Source organism: Lemur catta, chromosome 2, assembly GCF_020740605.2.
Source record: "Lemur catta isolate mLemCat1 chromosome 2, mLemCat1.pri, whole genome shotgun sequence".
In the NCBI taxonomy this organism is placed as follows: domain Eukaryota; kingdom Metazoa; phylum Chordata; class Mammalia; order Primates; family Lemuridae; genus Lemur; species Lemur catta.
Genome location: NC_059129.1, coordinates 134940206 through 134961854, shown reverse-complemented (window position 1 = coordinate 134961854; position 21649 = coordinate 134940206). Strand labels below are relative to the sequence as shown.

Genomic DNA, 21649 nt, shown 5'->3' with positions numbered 1-21649 from the left:
AACTGGGTAGGTACAGACCTTGGATCTGCTCTCTGCTGCCTACAACCCAACAGGACCTCAGTTGCCTTTAATGTAATCTCACTGGTAAGCCCTCACATTGCTTGAGTGCATGTGACATCTCACTGGTGGTTTACCTTATGTGTGCTTTCTTCTTTTAATTGAGTTTCCTGTCACAAAGGTGCCGAAATAGAACTCAACAGGGCTGACATTGTGTTTGGTCAATATCAGAACCGTCGCTGTGTAATCTGTTGGTTGACAATATGTTCAAAATGTTTAAAAAAAGGTTTTTCTCCCAGGTATTACTCGTAGGTGTATAAATTATGTTATTTATAAAACTAATCTTGTGGCAACCATGAGATTTTTGTCACTGTTACAGTAGTACATTAAGGGTTGTGTGGCATGTAATATTCAGTGATATTTATTGAATATTTCCCATGCACTGGGCACCCCACAGTATTCGACTTATATAAATCTCAGCAGTACTCTTGTAGGCTGTAAAACCCCCATTTTATAGCTGAGGAAATAGAGACCCAGGAAGGTTGTGCAACCTGCACAGAGTCTCACAGCCAGCATGTGAGTGAGCAGGACAGACCAGGGCAATTTGGCTGTAGACCCAGCGCTGGCTTCTGCACGTGAGGGAAGCGCGAGAGGGGCTCTTGCTGGAGCTGTTACGTTCATGGTCTCTGTCCGCAGGGTGAAGAAGCTGAAGGAGACCCTGGTGGCCGTGCAGCAGCTCGATAAGAACATGAGCAGCCTGAGGACTTGGCTCGCTCACATCGAGTCAGAGCTGGCCAAGCCAATAGTCTACGATTCCTGTAACTCGGAAGAAATACAGAGAAAGCTCAACGAGCAGCAGGTAAGACCTAGAATTGAAGTTAATAAGCCGTGGAATGCCTGTCCTCCTGGCCAGGGTGGTGGAGTGGTGAGCAATGGCGACTCTTGATGGAAGGTCAGGAGGAAGCTAGGCAGGACTGGTGAGGAAAGGGGGCTTTGTCTAGGTAGGTGTTTGGGGCAAATAGGTTCCACATCATCACAGAGTTGACTTAAATAGATGCTTGTGCCATCGTGGGCTGGTGTCATTGATCTACCAAGAAGCCGCTCTAAGGTGGTAGGTCAGGCTGAGTTGCAATGATGTATCCAAAACAGTGTTGACAGATTTGCTTATTTATTTGTGGCTCACTGGCCCACTACCATAGACTTAGAAAGGAGTCCTTTTTTTTCTGAGTATGGTGTTTGGTGCATGCTTAGAATTTTTAGAGTTTTAAAAAATTTTGTTTTGCTAGGAGGATTGCATGACCTGCAGACCACACACTTGTAATTTCACCTTCATGTGTGTAGCAAAGACGGCACGTCTCAATGGCATACAGTGTATGACCCAACAAAGCAAAAGAGGACGACCCTAAAAAATGCACACAGAAGAAATTTTCAACTCCCACTCCCCTTGTGTGTTCTTACTAAGTATATCAGACTCCAGTTGCCTGTAGTAAACAACATAAATTCACCATTAGAAGTATCGTTACTCCAGGCTGGGTGCAGTGGCTCATGCTTGGGAGGCCAAGGTGGAAAAATGGTTAAGGCCAGGAGTTCAAGACCAGCTTGAGCAATATAGCAAGACCCTGTCTGTACAAATTTTTTTTTTTTTAAAGTGAGCCAAGCGTGGTGGTGCAGGCCTGTAGTCCTAGCTACTTAGGAGGTTGAGGTGGAAGCATCACTTGAGCTCAGGAGTTTGAGGTTACGTTGAGCTATGATCATGCCACTGCACTCCAACCTGAGGGGAGCAGAGTGAGCCCCTGTCTCTTAAAAAAAAGAAAAAGTTGTTCTTGCCTTTAGATTATCTTTAAATATTCTGTCTTGACTTGGTCCCTTCCCTTAAATTTAGATCATTGTAGCCAAGTTGCTTAATAGCTATAAAATGTAAGTAGCATCTATTTTTAAAATCCTATGAAACAATTTATGTACTTACTTTATTTTACAGGTGATTTAAGCACATGAAATAGGTGTTAACATACAGTTTTAAGTGTTGGGCTTTTCTAAAATATTAAAATTAGCATTTAAAATTTTTTATTTAAAATTGACACATAATTGTACATATTTATGGGGCACAATGTGATGTTACGTTGTATGTGTACATATTATAATAATTAAATTGGGTAATTCCCATATCCATCACTTTAAACATTCATCATTGTGGTGACAACATTCAGAATTTTCTAGTTATCTTAAAATATGCACTACATTGCATTGCTTTTAAAAAAATTTTGTTAGCCAGACATTTTTCAGGTTTTATGAAATTAAAATTTTCTGATGGACACTGATGTTTGAAATTCTGATGATTGAACTGTGGGGGTCATGCTTGGCTTCCGGCTCCCCAAATTCTTGTGGTGAACATGGTAATGATGAGTGCAGTGATAAGAGTTAACATGCTGATGGCCAGTACTATAATTTAGCAAACGTACAAAAATCAAAAAAGTATCTACTTAAATATGGCAAATTGATCTTGTGAATTTATAGCCCCACTTACTACTAAAACCGCAATAAAATGATAGGGGAAAAAGGTCACACCCACAATGGCAAAGATAACAAGAGAGAAAATATAGAGATGACGGACCCACAATGGCAAAGATAACAAGAGAGAAAATATAGAGATGACGGACATCCCACGGAATTTTGGAAGATAGGAAGTAGATAAATCAGTGATGGTGTTAACAGGATGGAGGGTGGAGGAAGTTGACGCATGCTACAGAGTTCCAAGACGCAGAAAGTGGAGATCAGGTGAAGCTGAAAGTTAGGTTGTCTACAGAGCTGTGTTATAAAATGGAAGACGGCTGGAAAGTCTAAATAAGGAGTGGTACTGGCAGATGCCCTACAAGCCCAGGTAGCCAGGCCACTCTGCTTCCTTTACCCTGGTGGAAGAACAGAGCATTGTTCTCTGGAGAAGGGAAACCAGAATGACTTCGGGTTACCATCAAGACTCGATTTTCTATATTCAAAACAGGGAGATGAAGTGAGTGGCTCTGTACCAAGTGATGTGGCTCCCACCCCACTTCCCCATCTTGGCTCCCACAATGTCAGTAGCCAGGCTTGTACCCAGCCAGGAGATTGGAGCAGTCCTCTCTGGAGAAACTGACCACATGAGAGAAAATACCTTCAGGTAGTGAGACCTAAGGGAACCCAACAAAAGGCCAGACCCCTACCTAGCTCGCCACAGTAAAGCCTCCTGGCTGGCAAGCTTTAGAGCATGCACAGCGTCCGATGGCTGACTCCCTCCGAAATATGTGTGGAGAAGCAAGAATCCCCACCACTTAAAGTTTCTACCATTGAAGGAAAGACCGAAATAAACAGGGGGGAAAAAACAGAAAGGAATAATCTGAGAAAACACGTTGAACAGAGAGAAAGAAAACTTAAAAAAAAAAAACCATAGAAATGAGAGATTTTACATTAATAAAAGAATAGGATGCCAGTTTTTTAAAAAAAAGTAGCTTTCATAATTGAGTGTCTCCCACAAAATAAAACAAAAAGATAAATATATGAAAAATAGGGGAGAAATGTAATAAAGGATTAATGCAAGAGTTTCAAAACTCAATCCATTTCTTCCATAAAGGTCTCTCATCCCACCAAAGAAGAATAAAGAAAATGGAGAGGAGGAAGTTAGCAATGTAAAAAATTGCCCAAATGAAAAACATACATTTCCAGATCATAAAAGCCATATGAGTACCCAGAAAAATTTAAAACAAAGCAAAACCATCCCAGGGCACCACATCATAAAATTGCAGAACATAAGGGATAAAGAGATCTTAAAGGTTTCTAGGATGAAAAAATCCCGTACTCTCTAAAACAACACTGGAAGCTAGAAGACAATGTGTGCTTTCAAAAAGCTGAGAAAAATATTTATAATTTAGAATTGTATACCCTGCCATTTAATATATAAAATGTTTACCTCTTATGCACCCACTTTCAGGAACTAATGAAAGGTGTGCCACAGACACTACAGACTAAAGGGAGAATAAAAATACTACTCAATTCTGGAGAAAGAAAAAGGGAATTGCCAGGACGAAAGTGAAGAAAAGTCCCCAGTGGCAGCTGTCCTGCAGCCCAGCAAGCACCTGTCCAAGTGGGAGCAGGTGCCCGGGTGCTCTAGGAGGGATGTTTCCAGGGCAGAAACAGTTGGACCAGATTACCTGATGGACTCAACTCATCCTGGAGGGAGTCTTACTAGTTCTGTAGGAGAGGGAATAGAAGAAAGCATTATAAATTTGAGAGAGAAAGGATTGTTAATTCCAGAAAAATGAAAAGTTATATAAGAAAAGAAATAGAACCATAGCATATTTTGTTCCTCAAATGTGAAAAATATTAAATAACTGTAGTCATGCAAGCAATGATTTTGGGAGTCTGGGGAAATTCAATGCCTTGTTTTTATCATAAATTTTTATTTCTGTCCCACATTTAAAATTGCTTTTTGAGGAAACTGCCTGTATCATATCTGATATAGAACCTAGGTCTCTTAAACTATGTTATACTTTTTAAAATTGATACATAGTATTTACATATATTCCTGGGATACATGTGATATTTTATTACATGCATAGACTGTGTAATGATCAAGTCAATGTATCTGGGGTATCCATCACCTTAAGTATGTATCATTTCTATGTTTTGGGAACATTTCAAGTCATACAACACATTGTTGTTACTTATAGTCACTGTGCTCTGGTATTAAGCATTAGAACTTATTCCTTCTATCTAACTCTATGTTTGTACCTACTAACCAACCTCTCTTGACAACCCCCACCCACACACCCTTCCCAGCTGTGGTTATCTATCATTCAACACTTTACCTCCATGAGATCAACTTTTTTAACTCCCACATATGAGTGAGAACATGCAATATTTGTTTTATGTGCCTGGCTTATGTCACGTAACATAATGACCTCTAGTTCCATCCATGTTGCTGCAAATGACATAATAATTTTATTCTTTTTTGCTGGAGTGTGGTGGCATATCATAGGTCACTGCAGTCTCAAGCTCCTGGGCTCTCCAGTGATCCTCCTGCCTCAGACTCCCAGGTAGCTGGGACTACAGGAACGTGCCACCATGCCTGGCTAATTTTTTTTTAGTTTTTTTGTAGAGATGTAGTCTCCATACATTGCTCAGGCTGGTCTCAAACTCCTGCCTCAAGAAATCCTCCAGCCTTGACCTCTCAAAGTGCTAGGAATACAAGTGCAGCCACCATGCCCAGGCTAATTTTATTCTTTTTTATGGCCAAATAGTATTCCATTGTGTGTGTTTGTGTATACATATATATATATATACATACATGTGTATATACACCACATTTTCTTTATACATTCATCTGTTGATAACCAAGTTACCTTTTAACAATGGTGAATTAACTGTTTCAAACAGTTTGCAGACCTTTGGAGTGTAAATCCCAGTTCTTCAATGCCAACTTTTAGCCAGTACATATATCAGCCTGCCTTCTGTGTGCATGGTTGATTCAGTCAACTGCAGATGGAAAATATTTGGGAAAAAATTGCTTCTGTACTGAACATGTACAGACTTTTTTCTTAAAATGTTCCCTAAACAATACATAGTATAACAACTATTTACATAGCATTTACATTGTATTAGGTATTATAAGTTATCTAGAGATGATTTAAAGCATACAGGAGGATGTGCATAGACTATATGCAAATGCTACAACGTTTGCTACCAGGGACCTAAGCATTGTGGATTTTGGTATCCACAGGAAGTCCTGGAACCAATCCCCTACAGATACTGAGAGATGACTGTATTCCATGATTGATCGTGTGATCGATTGGAATGGAAGTGATGGATCTGTGAAGTAGAGTCTCCGGCAAAGTTCATTTTTCATTTTTGTTGAAGAAGCTGGTTTTACTCTTAGTGTATTCTATTTCATCTGTTCCATTTATATTTTGGCATTGCTCACATAGCCAAAATATTTCTAGATCCATTTTTTGATACTTCTGAGCTTGCTGGATTTCATAAATGAGGTTCAAGAAACTTCATGCATTCAAGCAAATGAACTATGAACTATTTGTCAAGGTTTAGCCCAGCCATTTGCCAATGAGCACAGCTTCAGTTTCTCTCATCTGAATACAGGTAATTTTTTAATAAAGCATGTTTCATTCCCCTGCAGGAGCTTCAGAGAGACATAGAGAAGCACAGTACAGGCGTCGCCTCTGTTCTCAACCTGTGTGAAGTCCTGCTGCACGACTGTGACGCTTGTGCCACTGACGCCGAGTGCGACTCCATCCAGCAGGCTACGAGAAACCTGGACCGGCGGTGGAGAAATATCTGTGCCATGTCCATGGAAAGGAGGCTCAAGTAAGCTGGATGCTCAAACAGTTCAGGAAGAGAAAAGACCAAAAAGAAAAAAAAAAATTACCCAGAGTATCCATGGTTCACTATTTCCTTTCGGTTACAATGTCCAGAAATAACCTTGAGTTCCCAAACTTGCTGTTGTCTACATATAGTTGGGAAAATACAATATATAAATATAATGAACCAAGTTATGTGTGACCTAACAGTTTGAATATAATATAGAAAAATTAAAATATTCCCTTGCCAAATATGCATGACATTACAGAATTTGTGGCTGTGAAAAAGTAACATTTTTTATTAAAAATTAAATGATAAAAAACCATCATATTTAAGCCCTTTCAAATTTAAGGTGGCAAAAAGTCATGATGTATTACCAAATTATTATAATGACGTAAAACACACTATCATTATGCTCCCTGGGGAACTCTTGAAAGCTTAGTATTTGTCTTGTTGCCATAGGTTGATCTTTGTCAGGGTGAATCTAATATTGGACTTAAATGGATTTTCAAGCCTCAGTTTTATTTCAGTGGAGCACTGGCCTGCGTGTATACTGTAGACACGTTGTATTTCTAAACTTCCTTGCACACATCCAGGACAGCTCACGTGATATGCTTATGATATTCAGTTTGACTAATTCCAAATCCAAAGCCTCAGGATATGTTTGAAAAAAAAAAAAACAAACAGCTGTTTTATTTTAGCTCAAACAGTTGTCTCTTTCTCTCTCTGGTCATTTTGGCTCAGGGCACAGTTATTGTTTGGCACAACAGTTGTATGTTTGGGCACCCTTAATCCTGTGTCAGGCATCAGGCAGAGTTCTGGAGAGCAGACAATCTCAAATAATAAGAATCTGTCTTTTTACTTTCTGTCTCAGAATCGAAGAGACGTGGCGATTGTGGCAGAAGTTTCTGGATGACTATTCCCGTTTTGAAGATTGGCTGAAGATTTCAGAAAGGACAGCTGCTCTCCCTAGGTCTTCTGGGGTGATCTATATAGTTGCCAAGGAAGAACTAAAGACATTTGAGGTGATTCAGAATTCCAAGTTCTTAATCCTTATTTTGCTATGCAAGTACCCAGCTGGTGGTTGGTGTTCTAGGACGTAAAGTAACTGTTCACCTGCAAACTAACTGTTCACATAGCTGGGTGAGGACTTTGTAGCCATCTTTATCATTACCTCATAAGTAGGCAAAGAAGGGCAGAAAGGAGGTTTTTATCTTAATTTAAGATTATCAAGGATTACAAATAATGTAGTAATGATGTGAAATTTCTATTAGGAAACAAGAATCATGATTCCCCCAAAATATATATACATATATATGTGTGTGTGTGTGTGTATATATATATATATATATATATAATCATTGATAAAATAGAGTTGGCTGTGTTTTACAGAATAAAACGTTTTCCTTATAATCCATTTCTAATTTCCCAACAAAGAGCAGTGCTGGTCTTGAGTCACCAAGGCTTTTCAGTTACATGAAGACAAAAATAGCAGTGGTGTAATTATACTCATAAAGAAGAGAATCATTCAATAATTGATTCCAGTTCCTCGCCTATTTGCACAGTCTTGAATCCACTCTATCACTGTGACACGATGAAACTTGGCTTCTCAGCTGCCTCTCATTTTCACAGAGGACCTGACATAGCCCAAAGTTGGCCATTTCTAAATTTGAAGGTTCTTCTCCCTTCAATTCACACTGATAGGCAGATGTGTGTACTCGTATACTGAGAGCAGATAGTTCGGATGCATTCTGATCATTCTTGGTTATTAATTCTGCCCGAAGTTCCTTAAGATGTTTAGAAATAAGACTCAAAATCCAGCCAAATCCAGCCAGATTCATTTTTACCTTGCTATATCAGATAACTAGGCATTTACTGAGGCTTGTTAGAAGAAACATGGAGTTTGCTTTTTGTTCTCGTGGAGTTTGTAATCTGAGTTATAGATGGACAGCTATATGAATCTATAAAAATGTTCAAATGTTACGTGAAATAAATAAGAGTTTTTCTGAGGTCTGAATGGATTTATGTGTAATTATATCTCTTAATTCCAGAAAAAAAAATATTTTCCTATATAAAAGATTTTCCCTTAGAAAACTTCGAGTAAAAAGCCACAGTAAACTTTGCAGTAGATTCCAGGTCATCTCAGTGTGAGCCAGTCTGAGTAGAAGTGCTACTCGACTGCATCTTATGACACTCAGCTTCATAAAGGTTAAAACCTTTTGTAATTGGCTTAGACTACAAAGCAGATTACATAAGATCCTTTCTGATGCTATTTTAGACTCTCAGACTTTATGGCAAAAGTTAGCCATATAGTTAGCTTCTATAATGATTTCTTTAGTTATTTATCATTAATCTTGTAGTTAATTTTCTTAAGAGATAGAAATAAATCACAGAAACAAAGTTTTGCTTAAGGACAGTCTTCAGCTCATTCAGTTGCTTGCATGTTTGGGATGGGTCTGGGTGTGCTGGGGTGCTGGCCCCGGGTGCTGTACGCACTGCAGTGGGCAAACACATAGGTGACTTCCAGGAATGGCAAAATTTCAACTGTCTTTGCTGGGGAAATAACTTCCATTGCTGGGGAAATAACTTAAAGTTTTATAGACTAGAAGACAGGATTTATTAGGATTAAGGCTCTTAAAGCAACACTCAGAAGGAAAACCATTTAAGAGACAGTAATGTGGTAGCATGTAAACAGTGTGATAAGCCAAGGAAAACAAAATTTGGGGATTTGATGAGTACAGTCCAATTGGTGAATTATAAAATTTTTGTCTAATACAGGATAAAAATGTCATAAATCATACAAATTAGTTTGAAAAAAAAAGAGCTTCATTTTATTTTGGCCAACTGATTCTTATGCTAGGGCTATTCTGTATTGCAGGGAGAAAGCAGAGAGAGTATTTACCTTTAGAATCTCTAAACTGTGCAGGGGTACGTGGGGTGTGTTCAAAAGCAGATGGGCACAACCATGTAGGGTGGTACACTCGCTCCAACATGGTTTATAAAACTGTGAATAGTTCATAGGAACAATAAAAAAGAAATGGAGCATATTCTAAACTTTTTTAAATGTAAAATTACTCATATTTTACTAAACTGCTTTTTTTAAAATAAAGTTCATAATGGCTTACCTTTAGAGAGCTTTCTGCAAAAGGTAGTCTTAAGTTTTTTCCCAATGTATAGCAGCAGAATTGAGGTGATTTCTAGATTTTTAGGAAATTACATATTTTAGGAATACACAATTCCATTATAGATGTCTTCCCTAAGTATCGACACCAGAAATATTGAACATTTCAAACACACATTTCAAAAATATACACACACTTCTCAATAAAACTGTTAACAAAAAAGAAAAAAATATACACACACACACACACATACACACACACACATATGTTTTTGTAATGGTTTGTTTTATGGGGAAATTTGTTTCCCAGGCTGTTAATTATTTTAAAAACTATATTACATTTATATGTTTGTGTGTGTACATATGTGTGTATGCATTTATTTACTACTATTCTCCATTTTCTTTCATATTTTTGATTAAACCACTTTTTTTTCTTAAGCTATGCCGATTAAATTACTTTGCTTCCATTAGGAGATACGTACTGTCATTAGAAATCGTCCTTCCCCTCTGTCTGTGGTGGTGTAACTTCCGTTCATCAGATGAGAGCTGATTCCCCACACCAACATCCTTCTCTGTGGTCGTAGGCTTTCCAGCGACAGGTCCACGAGTGCCTGACGCAGCTGGAACTGATCAACAAGCAGTACCGCCGCCTGGCCAGAGAGAATCGCACCGACTCCGCGTGCAGCCTCAAACAGATGGTTCACGAAGGCAACCAGAGATGGGACAACCTGCAAAAGCGCGTCACCTCCATCCTGCGCAGACTCAAGGTTTTTATTATGCCTCACCTGTCATTTAGAGCCCAGAGGACAGGATCGGGCCAGTTTTAAGCACAATATTAAGGCATCATCTCAGTGGTTTTGTAAGATTGGGATGGCAGAAGGGTGTTGCGGGGGATGTGAGATGGCAAAGGATGGCAGGGTTCTCGTCGCTTGTTGAGAAGATGACTTTCCAGAATCACATGGGAACTGGCTGTGCCGTGTCCATATGTTTATGTGGACTTTTTAATTTTTATTATTTGCCTCTCGCATCCAGCATTTTATTGGCCAGCGGGAGGAGTTTGAGACCGCACGGGACAGCATCTTGGTCTGGCTCACAGAGATGGACCTGCAGCTCACGAACATCGAGCACTTTTCTGAGTGTGATGTGCAAGCTAAAATCAAGCAGCTCAAGGTAACAGAAATGATTTTTCAAATGATCAACGCGAAGAAAGTCTGAAAACGACAGGATTTGTAGAGCTTTTTGTGAAGAACATGATAAAGTCTTCTTTTAAAAAATTAGTTCTTGGTTTGCCCCAAAATATTCAGAAAATATAAAAGATATTAAAAATAAAATAAAGAGCACTACTCAGGGATAACCAGCCACCATTAACATACATTTAATGATTAGCTTGATGGCCAGGGTGTTAAGAATCGTCTTTTGTTATTGTGTTTGGGTTTTTTTTTTTAATGAGTTGCTTCTAGCACCTTCAAGTAGTTTGTTTGACCTCCATGTTCCAAAGCAATACAACTGTCTTTTGCAGAGATTTCTGCATTTATTCTACATTCTTAGATGCCAAATTAATCTTAAATACATTTTGTATTTTTCACTATATAATGCAAACACAGTGGCTAGGTAGAAATTTGAATAGGAGGGGTTCACATTAGATATAAGGATTTCCTAAAAAGGAGAGTGTTTAACAACTTATTAATTTGCAAGGCAGCTTATGAAATTATCTCCCCAAGATCTATGTTTTTGTTTTGTTTTTGTTTTTGAGACAGAGTCTGGCACTGTCACCCAAACTAGAGTGCTGTGGCGTCAGCCTAGCTCACTGCAGCCTCAAATTCCCAGGCTTAAGCGCTCCTCCTGCCTCAGCTTCCTGAGTAAGCTGCGCCACCACGCCCAGTTAATTTTTCTATTTTTAGTAGAGACGGGGTCTTGCTCCTGCTCAGGCTGGTCTCCAACACCTGAGCTCAAGCAATCGTCCCGCCTTAGCCTCCCAGGGTGCTAGGATTACAGGTGCGAGCTCGATGGGTTTTTTAAAATAATAGTAGGATTTCCATAACCTTTTAGTTGTTATAATCAAATAAGGAACTTGCCCTTAATCATAGATTCTTAGGAAGGAAGAAATCGTAAGATAGTAAACGCTGCTGTTGAGCCAGTGCCTCCCCTCCCCCTGTTCCCACTCTCCTGACATCTCTCAGACAAACCAATATTTAAATCCTCCAACAGGAAGTTTTTACCAAGTAGTAGTTGATTCTCCTTCTTTTGGACTTCGGCAGGATCCTGACACTTACTCCTACCCTCCCTTCTCCCCTGGCAGTCTTTTTCATCATAGGACAATTTAGATTCTTCCAGAGTTTATTCTTGTATTGAATTAAAATTTATCACCTGAAACTTGTCCCTAATGATTGAACTCTTTTGAAACATATAGAATGAGTCAAAATAACCCTCCCAGAATTCCCTGTCTTTCAAATCATTTTAGCTTTAAGCTTATGTCCAGAAACAACAAAAGAATCATCTGAGAATAATCCATGGCATCATCATCTGGGTAGCTTCTCTCAGTCATGTTTGACATGTGATCAGGATATCTAAAGTCAAAATGTTTAGAATTTTTCTTTAACATGCAAAATTTATTTCAGTGGCAGTTTATTGATTGCCTTTGCTTTCCTCAGGGATAATCAGGGCCATCAATTTATGATGGGTTTGAATATTTTTTCCTATTATTCCACACACACACAACACAAAATTTATGTAGTGCTAAATTTTATTAGCCAAAGGCTCTTTTCTGGTTATGAAATTCTGATGTTTCCATTCTGACTCCTGTTCTGGCTTAACATTTTTTTATTGCCACGAGATAATAGCCTCTTGGCTTGTCATTTCATATGGCAAATTAAATATCCCCCTCCATGGTATTTTTAATATAATGAAAAATAGGTATGATTATTTTATGTCAATGTGAGCAATAAAAAAAATTCCATGAGATTTGTCCTCCTTAGGCCTTCCAGCAGGAAATTTCACTGAACCACAATAAGATTGAGCAGATAATCGCCCAGGGAGAACAGCTGATAGAAAAGAGCGAGCCCTTGGACGCGGCCGTTATCGAGGAAGAGTTGGATGAGCTCCGACGATACTGTCAGGAGGTTTTCGGGCGCGTGGAAAGATATCACAAGAAATTGATCCGCCTGCCTGTAAGTAACATTGATTTCTTTCATTTTCTTTAAATCTAAAGAGAATTAACTAAGGAGGATTAGGTAGCACTGGATAGCGGGTAAGAGGGTGCCGCGTTGACGTCCTAGCGTTGATGTGCGTTGGCTTTGTGACCTTCCGCAAGGGACTTCACATTTCTTGCCTCAGTTTCCTCCATTGTAAACTGGTTTAATAACAGTAACTACTTTGTAGAAAGGATCGTGTTGAGCATTAGATGAGTTTATATATAAAGAGTTTAGAAGAGTATTTGGCACATATCTTCTAAGGAAAATAAAGAAGCCTCGAGAAGAAATAAGAAGATGAACGTGAGCAATATAATTATTCCTCAGTTGACGAGGTTAGGTTTAGGTGAATTTTTTTTTTCTGTTTTCCTAATTGCTATCATAATCACATCTCATCTGTGGAGATATTATTAGAATATTTTGGATCTTCTATGATCAAATATATTTTAAATCTGGTATATAAAGTAAAAAGAACAAGCTGTAGTTTTATCAGTAATATCCTTTGTTCCTGATATATGTCTTTGTGTAGCTGTCGTATTGCAGGCACGGTACGAGGTTGCCTTTCTTTACATTATCTTACTTAATCTTATATCAATTCTTTGAAGTAGGTTTTAATATTATTCCCATTTTACCAGTAATGAAACTGAGGCTTATGTAGATTAATTTATAAGACATTTTTAAACGTGATCAAAAGATTCTCCTTTGCTCATAGGAAGTTTACAATTATCCCCACTTGATAGGCAGGTAGCCCAGGTAAGCTTGGATGCTGAGATTTGCCGAGAGATTGGAACCACTGCAATAACGGGGTTGGCTTGACTTCCCTTCCAGCTCCCAGACGATGAGCACGACCTCTCGGACAGGGAGCTGGAGCTGGAAGACTCTGCGGCTCTCTCGGACCTGCACTGGCACGACCGCTCTGCAGACAGCGTGCTGTCCCCGCAGCCCTCCTCCAACCCCTCGCTCTCACTCGCCCAGCCCCTGCGGAGCGAGCGGTCGGGGCGAGACACCCCCGCCAGTGTGGACTCCATCCCCCTGGAGTGGGATCATGACTATGACCTCAGTCGGGACCTGGAGTCTGCAGTGTCCAGAACCCTGCCCTCTGAGGACGAAGAGGGTCAGGAGGACAAAGATTTCTACCTCAGGGGAGCCGTTGGCTTATCAGGTAGGAAAGAGCCTTTCCTTTATGCCCGCTCAAAGGGAAATGCGAGGGAATTAACACTGCCTTGTGGGAACATGTCAGCAGCTCAGAATCATCTTCTCCCTTCAGGGGAATTGTACCTAAGCATGCAATTGGATATTAATGTGTTACTAAATGCAACAGTTGGCATGGCCATCGATTTATTCCACTGATTTATATTTAGAGTACTAGCTAATGAGCTCTTTGCTAAGTACTAGAGACACACAGTTCCTTTTCTTCTCAAAGAGCTCACACTGTAGCGTGGGACACAGGTAAGTAAATTAGAAACGACTGTGTGAACTGTTTGGTGCTAGGACAGCAGTGCACGTGTGGCAGCTCAGAGGCACACGGGCAACTAACTGGGAACTCTGGGGAGGCTTCAGAGAAGAAACTTCAGAGCTGAGACAAGAAGGATGAATTGCAGTCAGTCAGGGGGACACAGCAACATCCAGAGGAAGGAAGGAGATGAGCCCTCCCTGCTTTGTGATTGGTCTTGCTGCTTTTGGTCATCTAAAGTTTGCCCAGAATGTCCAGACTGTTCATTGGATGGCTTGGAGTGAACAAAGTAGAGACAGGAAAGGCAAATAAGGCCCTGGTCATAAAGCAGCCTGTTGACCATGGAAAAGAGTTTGGGTTTTACCCTGAAGGCACTGGGGAGCCACAGCAAGATCTACAGAGGGAGGTGATGTGATCAGCTGCATTTTTGTATGTTGTATCTGTCTAGACACTATAGGGAGGAGAGCATATTGGGGGAGAGAGTCCAAATGAAACATTTTGTAATCTAGGACAGAGGTAGGATGGTGGCCTGAACTAAGGAAACAGCACAGGGAATGGAGAGAATGGAAGAGATGTGAGAAATCATGAGGCGACTCCTCCATAGGAGGAGATTGATTGAATTGGGATGGAGGCGATTTTCTGGCTTGGGCATCTTGGTGAAAGATGCAGAAGGTCCCAGGCCCTGAGGACCACAGAGGGAGGGCGCGTTGTGGTGTAGCTGGGCAAGGGAGGCAGGGCTGTGAGACAGGGGAGGTGATGGGTTTGGTTGTGTGCATCCTGATTTTGAGATACCTGTAGAATATCCAAACGCAGATATCCAGCCGTAGATGCGTAGGGCTAAAGGTCAGGACCTGGACATACAAATCAGGTAGTGACCCACATGTCAGTGGTGACTGGCCTGGAGCCAGCGGAGGAAATCCCACAGGAAGAGTGAATAGAGGGGACTGAGAAGGACCAAAATGCAAGCAACACATGTAGCGAAGGGATAGCCAGAGAAAGGAACAAGGAAGGGGAATACAAATAGAATAAATAGTTGGAGGCCAATTTGTGGCACTCGTAAATGCATCTCATTCATTCTCTGAAAGGACATCTGGGATAATTTCTGTTTGTTTCTGACGGTTCACATCTGGACTCTCGAGAGATGACACTGTTCTAAAAATAAAATGATGTCTCTCATTTCTATGTTGTCTTTACAGTAGAGCCTATTAGTCAGGCATGTGGCATCTGAAGCAGCACTGTCCAATATGTTGCCACTGGCCACAGGGGATTGTCAGCGCTTAAACGTGACGGTGCCAACTGAGATGGGCTGTGTGTGGAAAATGCATTTACAGCAATACATGAATTTCAAAGGCTTAGTACAAAGAAAAAACATAAAATATTAATATTTGTGTTGATTACATGTTCTAAATAGGATATATCTGTTTAGTAAAATATGGTATTAAGATTAATTGTATAGTTTTCTTACCACTTTTATAATGTGTCTGGGAAACCTTTGAAATTACATATGTGGTTTGCATGGAAACATACGGGACAGTGTTGCTCTCCACTCTGGCTGTCTGGGTTGAAATCCCAGTTCTGCCGCTTACTGGATGTTTAAACTTAGATAAGTAACTTGATTCCTCTGGACCCCAGTTTTCTTATCTATAAAAAAAATGGGAATAACACTCCAGGCCACCTGTATGGTTTTCGTGAGGATAAATAAGTGATTATACTAGTGCCTGGTCATAAAACACTCTCAACGACCATGAGCTTTTGCTGTAATTCATTTCAGGAAAGCTTTGGTGAGCATACTCACACTCCTCCCTCTGTGTGCTCCAGAGCTATGTTTCTAGGATGACTAACTTCCTTTTTTCCCTAGGAAAGTTATTTTCCTGCCACAAGGGAGCCAACGTTTCCAGAACTTAGCTGTCAACTTAGACTGTGCTCTTTTTGCAGATGTAACCATCCCCGAAAGCCCTGAGGCCTATGTAAAACTCACAGAAAATGCAATCAAAAGTACCTCTGGTAGGCACAAAACACGGGAGCAGTACTCCCTCCCTCACTGTAACAAGCCTCCTCTCTTAGCACACCTGCTGGGTCTCTCACAGCGTTGTGGCTCGAGCATGTTAAGGCACACCCCTCCTCTCTTACTGCCGTGCTAGAAAAAACAGCTGATCAACACCAAGAAAAGGATTTCACTAATCAAGTGAAATGAAATAACTTCTCAACTTATAAATGGTAATTGGTCTCAGTCAGTACAGACCTCTGATGCCCATTAGCAGCAGACAATATGAGAGGGAAAGCCCAGTCTCCAGCCTCTGTGCCCTCGTGTCCTGCTTGGTCGTGGTAGGGTCAGCTTTGCTGGGTCACAGACCTACCTGTGGCTAGCAAACCAGGACGCGGTTCTGGCCCCAAGTCCCCCAGTCTGCACGAGTGACCTCGGGCACCCCCACTGCTCCATCCTCCTCATCTCAGGGAGCCCATGGAAGACAGGGGTGAGGCCAGATTTCAGCTCTGAAAAGGCATCCAATTTTAATTTAAGAAGTCTTGTCTCATACAAATAATTTGAATTGAAAAATGTATTCCACAGTATCTTGAGCCCTGGGTTTTCCTTTAAGGACAGAACTATTCCTAAAACAAGAAAAATTAAAGAAAGCAAAACAGAAGCAGTTTTGCTTAGTGTTGCACTAGACAGACTTAGTTCCGAGTCAGTAATTTGGGGGAGGGTGGAGACAACAGCGTTTGAACACAGTGATAGGATCTTGAATCGTGGAGTTACTGGTTTACACTTCAGTTTTTTGAAGACAAGCAACAGGGCAGAAAGAAAAGTAGCATTACTGAGAGGATGATTTCCTGAGTGATTCCTAGTGAGAGACTTCTCCAAGGTGTATTTTGAAGGCCTTTTTTCAAAATAAATTTAATAAAGCTTACTAATATTTGTTCTGCCTTCACCCTGTGCTAGCTCCACTCCACTCTGATAATCAATGTTCTGTTCAGTTCAAAGACTTTAATACACACACACACACACACACACACACTATAATTTTACAGTGTTACAACTCTGAAAGAATGAGCCAGGAATTCTAGGCTCTGGGGAAGAGCCTACCTCAACGGGAATGCTGAAATCTTAGCTTTCCCCTGGTTTTGTTTCAGATTTTAGATAAAAGCAAGTCATTGCTAGTTTGGTATTAATATCTCTATATATAGCTACTCTAAGCTACTCTTTTCTTGGTTAATTTGAATTCATGCCTTAAGTGAATGATGCAGCAGCTGGGCCTTCAGTGGCCTATCTTCTTCTGAGGTTCACAAAAAAAAAATCAGAGAGCGTACCTTCCTGTGCTCGCTAAGTGCGTACAGGAAGAGCTTGAGAAGTAACTGCCTCCTCCTGACAGAGACGCAGTAGACACCACTGCAGATTTTTAGAAAGGCCCTCCACGGTTAACAACATTGAGATTATCAGGGCATGCCCTGGAAGACGGAGCAGATGCACAGGGCTATTCAGAGGCAATGGTAAGAGCCTTTTGCAAAGTCCTATCTGCTAGAGCTCATAGTCAAGCACATCCATCGGCTTGGCATTTAAGTGTCTAACCCACCAGCACTATAGTCCTAAGACAGCACTAAATTGGCTTTGTAATTACCCACACACACGCCATTTCTATGCTACTGTACCTGAAATCATTTCTGAAACTTTTCCTTGAATGTCAAGCTTGAAATAAATCAAACAGTATGGCCAGTAAAGATTGTTGTGGTTGACACTGCAGGGGATCACAGCGCCTTAGAGTCACACATGCGACAACTGGGCAAAGCCCTGGATGACAGCCGGTTTCAGATGCAGCAAACTGAAAATATCATCCGAAGCAAAACTCCCACGGGGCCGGAGCTAGACACCAGCTACAAAGGCTACGTGAGTACCCTGACCACCCTGCTCCTGACCTGTCCCTGGAAATCACAGTTCTGTGACAAGGAACGGTCCATCTGCAGCACGAGGGCTTTATGAAGTCTCTGAACACCATGCCGCCCTTGAACTCGTGAACGTGGATGTGCAAAACAAAACCCTGTTATTAAGCTACCTTTGAGTAGAACTGGGCTGTTTTTAGGTCCACGAACCTGTTGTTATGACCAGCCTGTTCTTCACACTGAGCACTTAGGAAGATCCTTTTAATCGAAAGCAAAAAAAAAAAAAAAAATGTTTTGGCTCTCGAAAGTGATTAGGCATTTTTTCAAATTCAACTAATGATTTTTGGACCAAGGTTATCCTTGGAGCAGCAGATTCTAGCTAATAGATTACTAATGTGCAGTTTTTTTAAGTTAATTTCCTGGGCTTATTGATTCGTTTAATGACCTTGGGAATGTTTTATCTTCTGTTCTTAGTATGCTCATTCTGGAGAAAACAATTCTGATTAACAGGAGGGATTTGGGGAAAAGCTAGCAAGACATTGTGTATACTTCATGTTCTATTTACACAGCTATAGGCTATGTATCCTAAGGTCTATCATAACATTATTTGCCCTATTCAAATTACTGAGCAAGTAATTTTTCCCAGAGAACTACCTGTTTTGGTCCACATACTTAAGGAAGAGAATTTTAAAGTAAATCTCTTCCCTGCCCCTGTCTTTTTCACATCCAAAGGACTTCTTACTAAAATGAAAGAAAAATTAATTTCCTTATGTCTAATCACAACTCACACGTGCTACTTTTTGAAACCAGAGAAAAGAACTGTCCTAGCCATATATATTGACTTCATTGTCCTCACAATTACAGAAGAGTAATCAATCATGAGTTTATTTCTTGCACAGTTTGGCTTATTATACCAGCTTCCGTTATAAAGAAGCCTCTTTTTTTTTTATGTTCTTTTGAAGATTCACAATGTGAATCTTTTTTTTTTTAATTTCAGAATATTATGGGGGTACAAAAGTTTAGGTTACATATACCACCTTTGCCCCGTCCGAGTCAGAGCTACTAATGTCGTTTTATGATGATCATGCTGACATCACTGGGATTACACTTAACCTTGATCAAAAGTAATCAAAGTAACTTAATAGCATTGTGATTTATTAAAGGCTTTGCAACCATAAAGTTCAGCATAACAGAAGTACCTCGAAATGATTTGTTCTTTTAATTTTTGAATACTGTGCATGATATTAAAAATGGATTTGGAAGCTTTTTCTTTTTGATTTTAGAATTTAGTCCCTTGATACCTATTAAACATTTCTTGAGTTTCCTCATAAAAACCAGCTGGCTTCGATATTGCCTTATATTCTTAAGTATTTTAATTATGTAATGCAAAAGTATTCTCATGAAATTTGTGGCAATGCTGTCTTTCCCACATTTCAGTTGAAGAAAAAGAAAGAGAGAGCAACTTGCCAAAAAATTATAGACTGCATTGCCAGCTGAGAGCTCTGAGTTTTAAGTCCCAGATTGGTTTAATCTGTTCTGATTCATGAATTTAAAGGGCTTCTCATGCTAAATTATGCGTGCAAAGTATGTCTTTGAGGCATCACTTTCTGTATGTGTGAATGTTTCACCTGTTTAAAAAGCATGCTTTTGAACTTTGCTCATTCTTAGTAGAGTATCACAGAGAAGTAAAACAGCCACTTCTCTTGCTGAGAAACTACAAAGATATATTCCCAGAGACTCTTGCACTCATGAGAATTTTGGTGACCGGGGCCTGTTTTTTATGTGTAAACAGATGAAACTCCTGGGTGAGTGCAGTGGCAGCATAGACTCCGTGAAGAGATTGGAACACAAACTGAAGGAGGAAGAAGAGAGCCTTCCTGGCTTTGTTAACCTGCATAGTACCGAGACCCAAACAGCTGGTGAGTGCCTGGTGTTCAGTTCAAGAAAGAGTGAAACAGGAGATCCTGAAGCACTTCCTTATAGTCAAGTTCCACTAGACTGCTTAGCCTCCTACACTGTGCTACCTGAGAACTTCTCTCCAAGTTATAATGATCTCCTCTGACAGGAGAGGGAGGTAAAGAATGCTTTCCCCGGTGGTTTTTTCCCTTGTTTCATTTATTTGAATGCACAGTCTGTATGTTTCTAGTCAGGCATTTTATATGTGTGTGCTCAGAGTCCTATTGCGGACAGAAACCAAGACCTGAATGATACCCTCGTGCACATGACTACTTCTTACTGCATGGAACTCTTGACAGAGTTAAATCTCATGTAGCTGCTTTTTTTAGTCTATTATCGTTAAAAATGCAAATAGGAAAACCACAGTCATTGTACTCATATAAGTGTTATTTCCAGATGACAACAGCAGAAATGCCCAGTGGAATTATTTTTTTCCAGTTGCTATTTAAAGTTAGCCACCAAGGTATGTTTAAAGGATTTCGTAAGCCTCGTCTGTGGAGAATGCCCTGTCACCATCGTGTGCATGTCCTGGCAGGTGTCATTGACCGGTGGGAGCTTATCCAGGCCCAGGCCCTGAGCAAGGAGTTGAGGATGAAGCAGAACCTCCAGAAGTGGCAGCAGTTCAATGCGGACCTGAACAACATCTGGGCCTGGCTGGGGGACACAGAGGAGGAATTGGAACGGCTCCAGTGCCTGGAACTCAGCACCGACATCCAGACCATAGAGCGCCAAATCCAAAAGCTCAAGGTAGCTGCCCCTTGCCTTGCCCATGATGCACAGCCAGCCAGCCACCATGCAGAACACCCTTCAGAGGGAGCCTCTAGCTCGAGCTCTTTTACTTTCACTCAGCAGCAGGGAAGGTGTCTAACAAAAATGAACAAGAATGCCCTCCTGGCCCCCAGCCGTCCCAAACCCCAGTGTTCCATAAAGTGGTTTTCAAAGGCAGAAAGGTGGACCACATTGTAGAACTGTCCACCTTCTAAATAATTTAATGAAATGGCATTTTAAGAAATGACCATTAAAGTTTCATGAAATATCCAGGCACCTCTGGGACCTGTTTAACCTCTTCGTAAGGGAAATACAGATCTGACCAGGGTCTTCAAGTCTATATCTCGGGCAGGAGAGAAATCCTTTCCAAGATTGTATCTGCATGAATTAGTGGGAGACCTAATGAAATCATTTGACCATCTCCAATGAGTGAAACTTCCAAAGTTGGTTACAGTAGTGGCAGAAGCAATTTTTTGCTATTGTAAATATAACAAAACAAAACTGTAATTTTGTTGAAACACCTGACATTTACGTTTGATTTTGGTTTGGCCTGGGTGGGTATAATACATGAGATAACTTCCCTTAACTCCAGCTGTAGACCTTAAAAATCCTCCTTAACGCAGCTACTAAAATGCATTAGGATGTAGAGACTGTTGTAAGCATCCCATGGACTAAGGGCCTGTTTTATTGTTAGGAGAACATTAAGATGTGTTCCTCCTCTGGGCTCAGGGATTAAGTGTGTGCTGCTTTTATGTTTCCATGGTTTTGGTATATGCTATTTATTTTGGGTTGATGTGTTTGTGGCTTGCTTTCTGTGGCTATGTTGTTTTAAATTTCAAACAGAGAAATGAATCTTCCCCATAGATGCTCCAAAAGTTGCATCTTTATAGCAAGGCTTCTGCAACAGCCCTGTAAGTTTTAGGACAAGGTACCACCGGATGGGAGATG

At 40.5% G+C, this 21649-nt stretch overlaps 1 protein-coding gene across 3 annotated transcripts in view; it reads left to right on the top strand.

The window, feature by feature from the left end:
• Positions 1-21649, top strand: part of SYNE1 (spectrin repeat containing nuclear envelope protein 1) — a 427753-nt gene that overhangs the window by 389569 nt on the left and 16535 nt on the right. For all 3 annotated transcript variants that reach the window (XM_045544593.1, XM_045544592.1, XM_045544591.1), the window contains 11 exons: positions 694-856; positions 6158-6345; positions 7214-7364; positions 10045-10227; positions 10493-10630; positions 12436-12627; positions 13477-13810; positions 16037-16105; positions 17842-17984; positions 19770-19896; positions 20469-20680. In XM_045544593.1, coding sequence (XP_045400549.1) covers positions 694-856; positions 6158-6345; positions 7214-7364; positions 10045-10227; positions 10493-10630; positions 12436-12627; positions 13477-13810; positions 16037-16105; positions 17842-17984; positions 19770-19896; positions 20469-20680 — 1900 coding nt within the window. The remainder of the gene's footprint in view (positions 1-693; positions 857-6157; positions 6346-7213; positions 7365-10044; positions 10228-10492; positions 10631-12435; positions 12628-13476; positions 13811-16036; positions 16106-17841; positions 17985-19769; positions 19897-20468; positions 20681-21649) is intronic.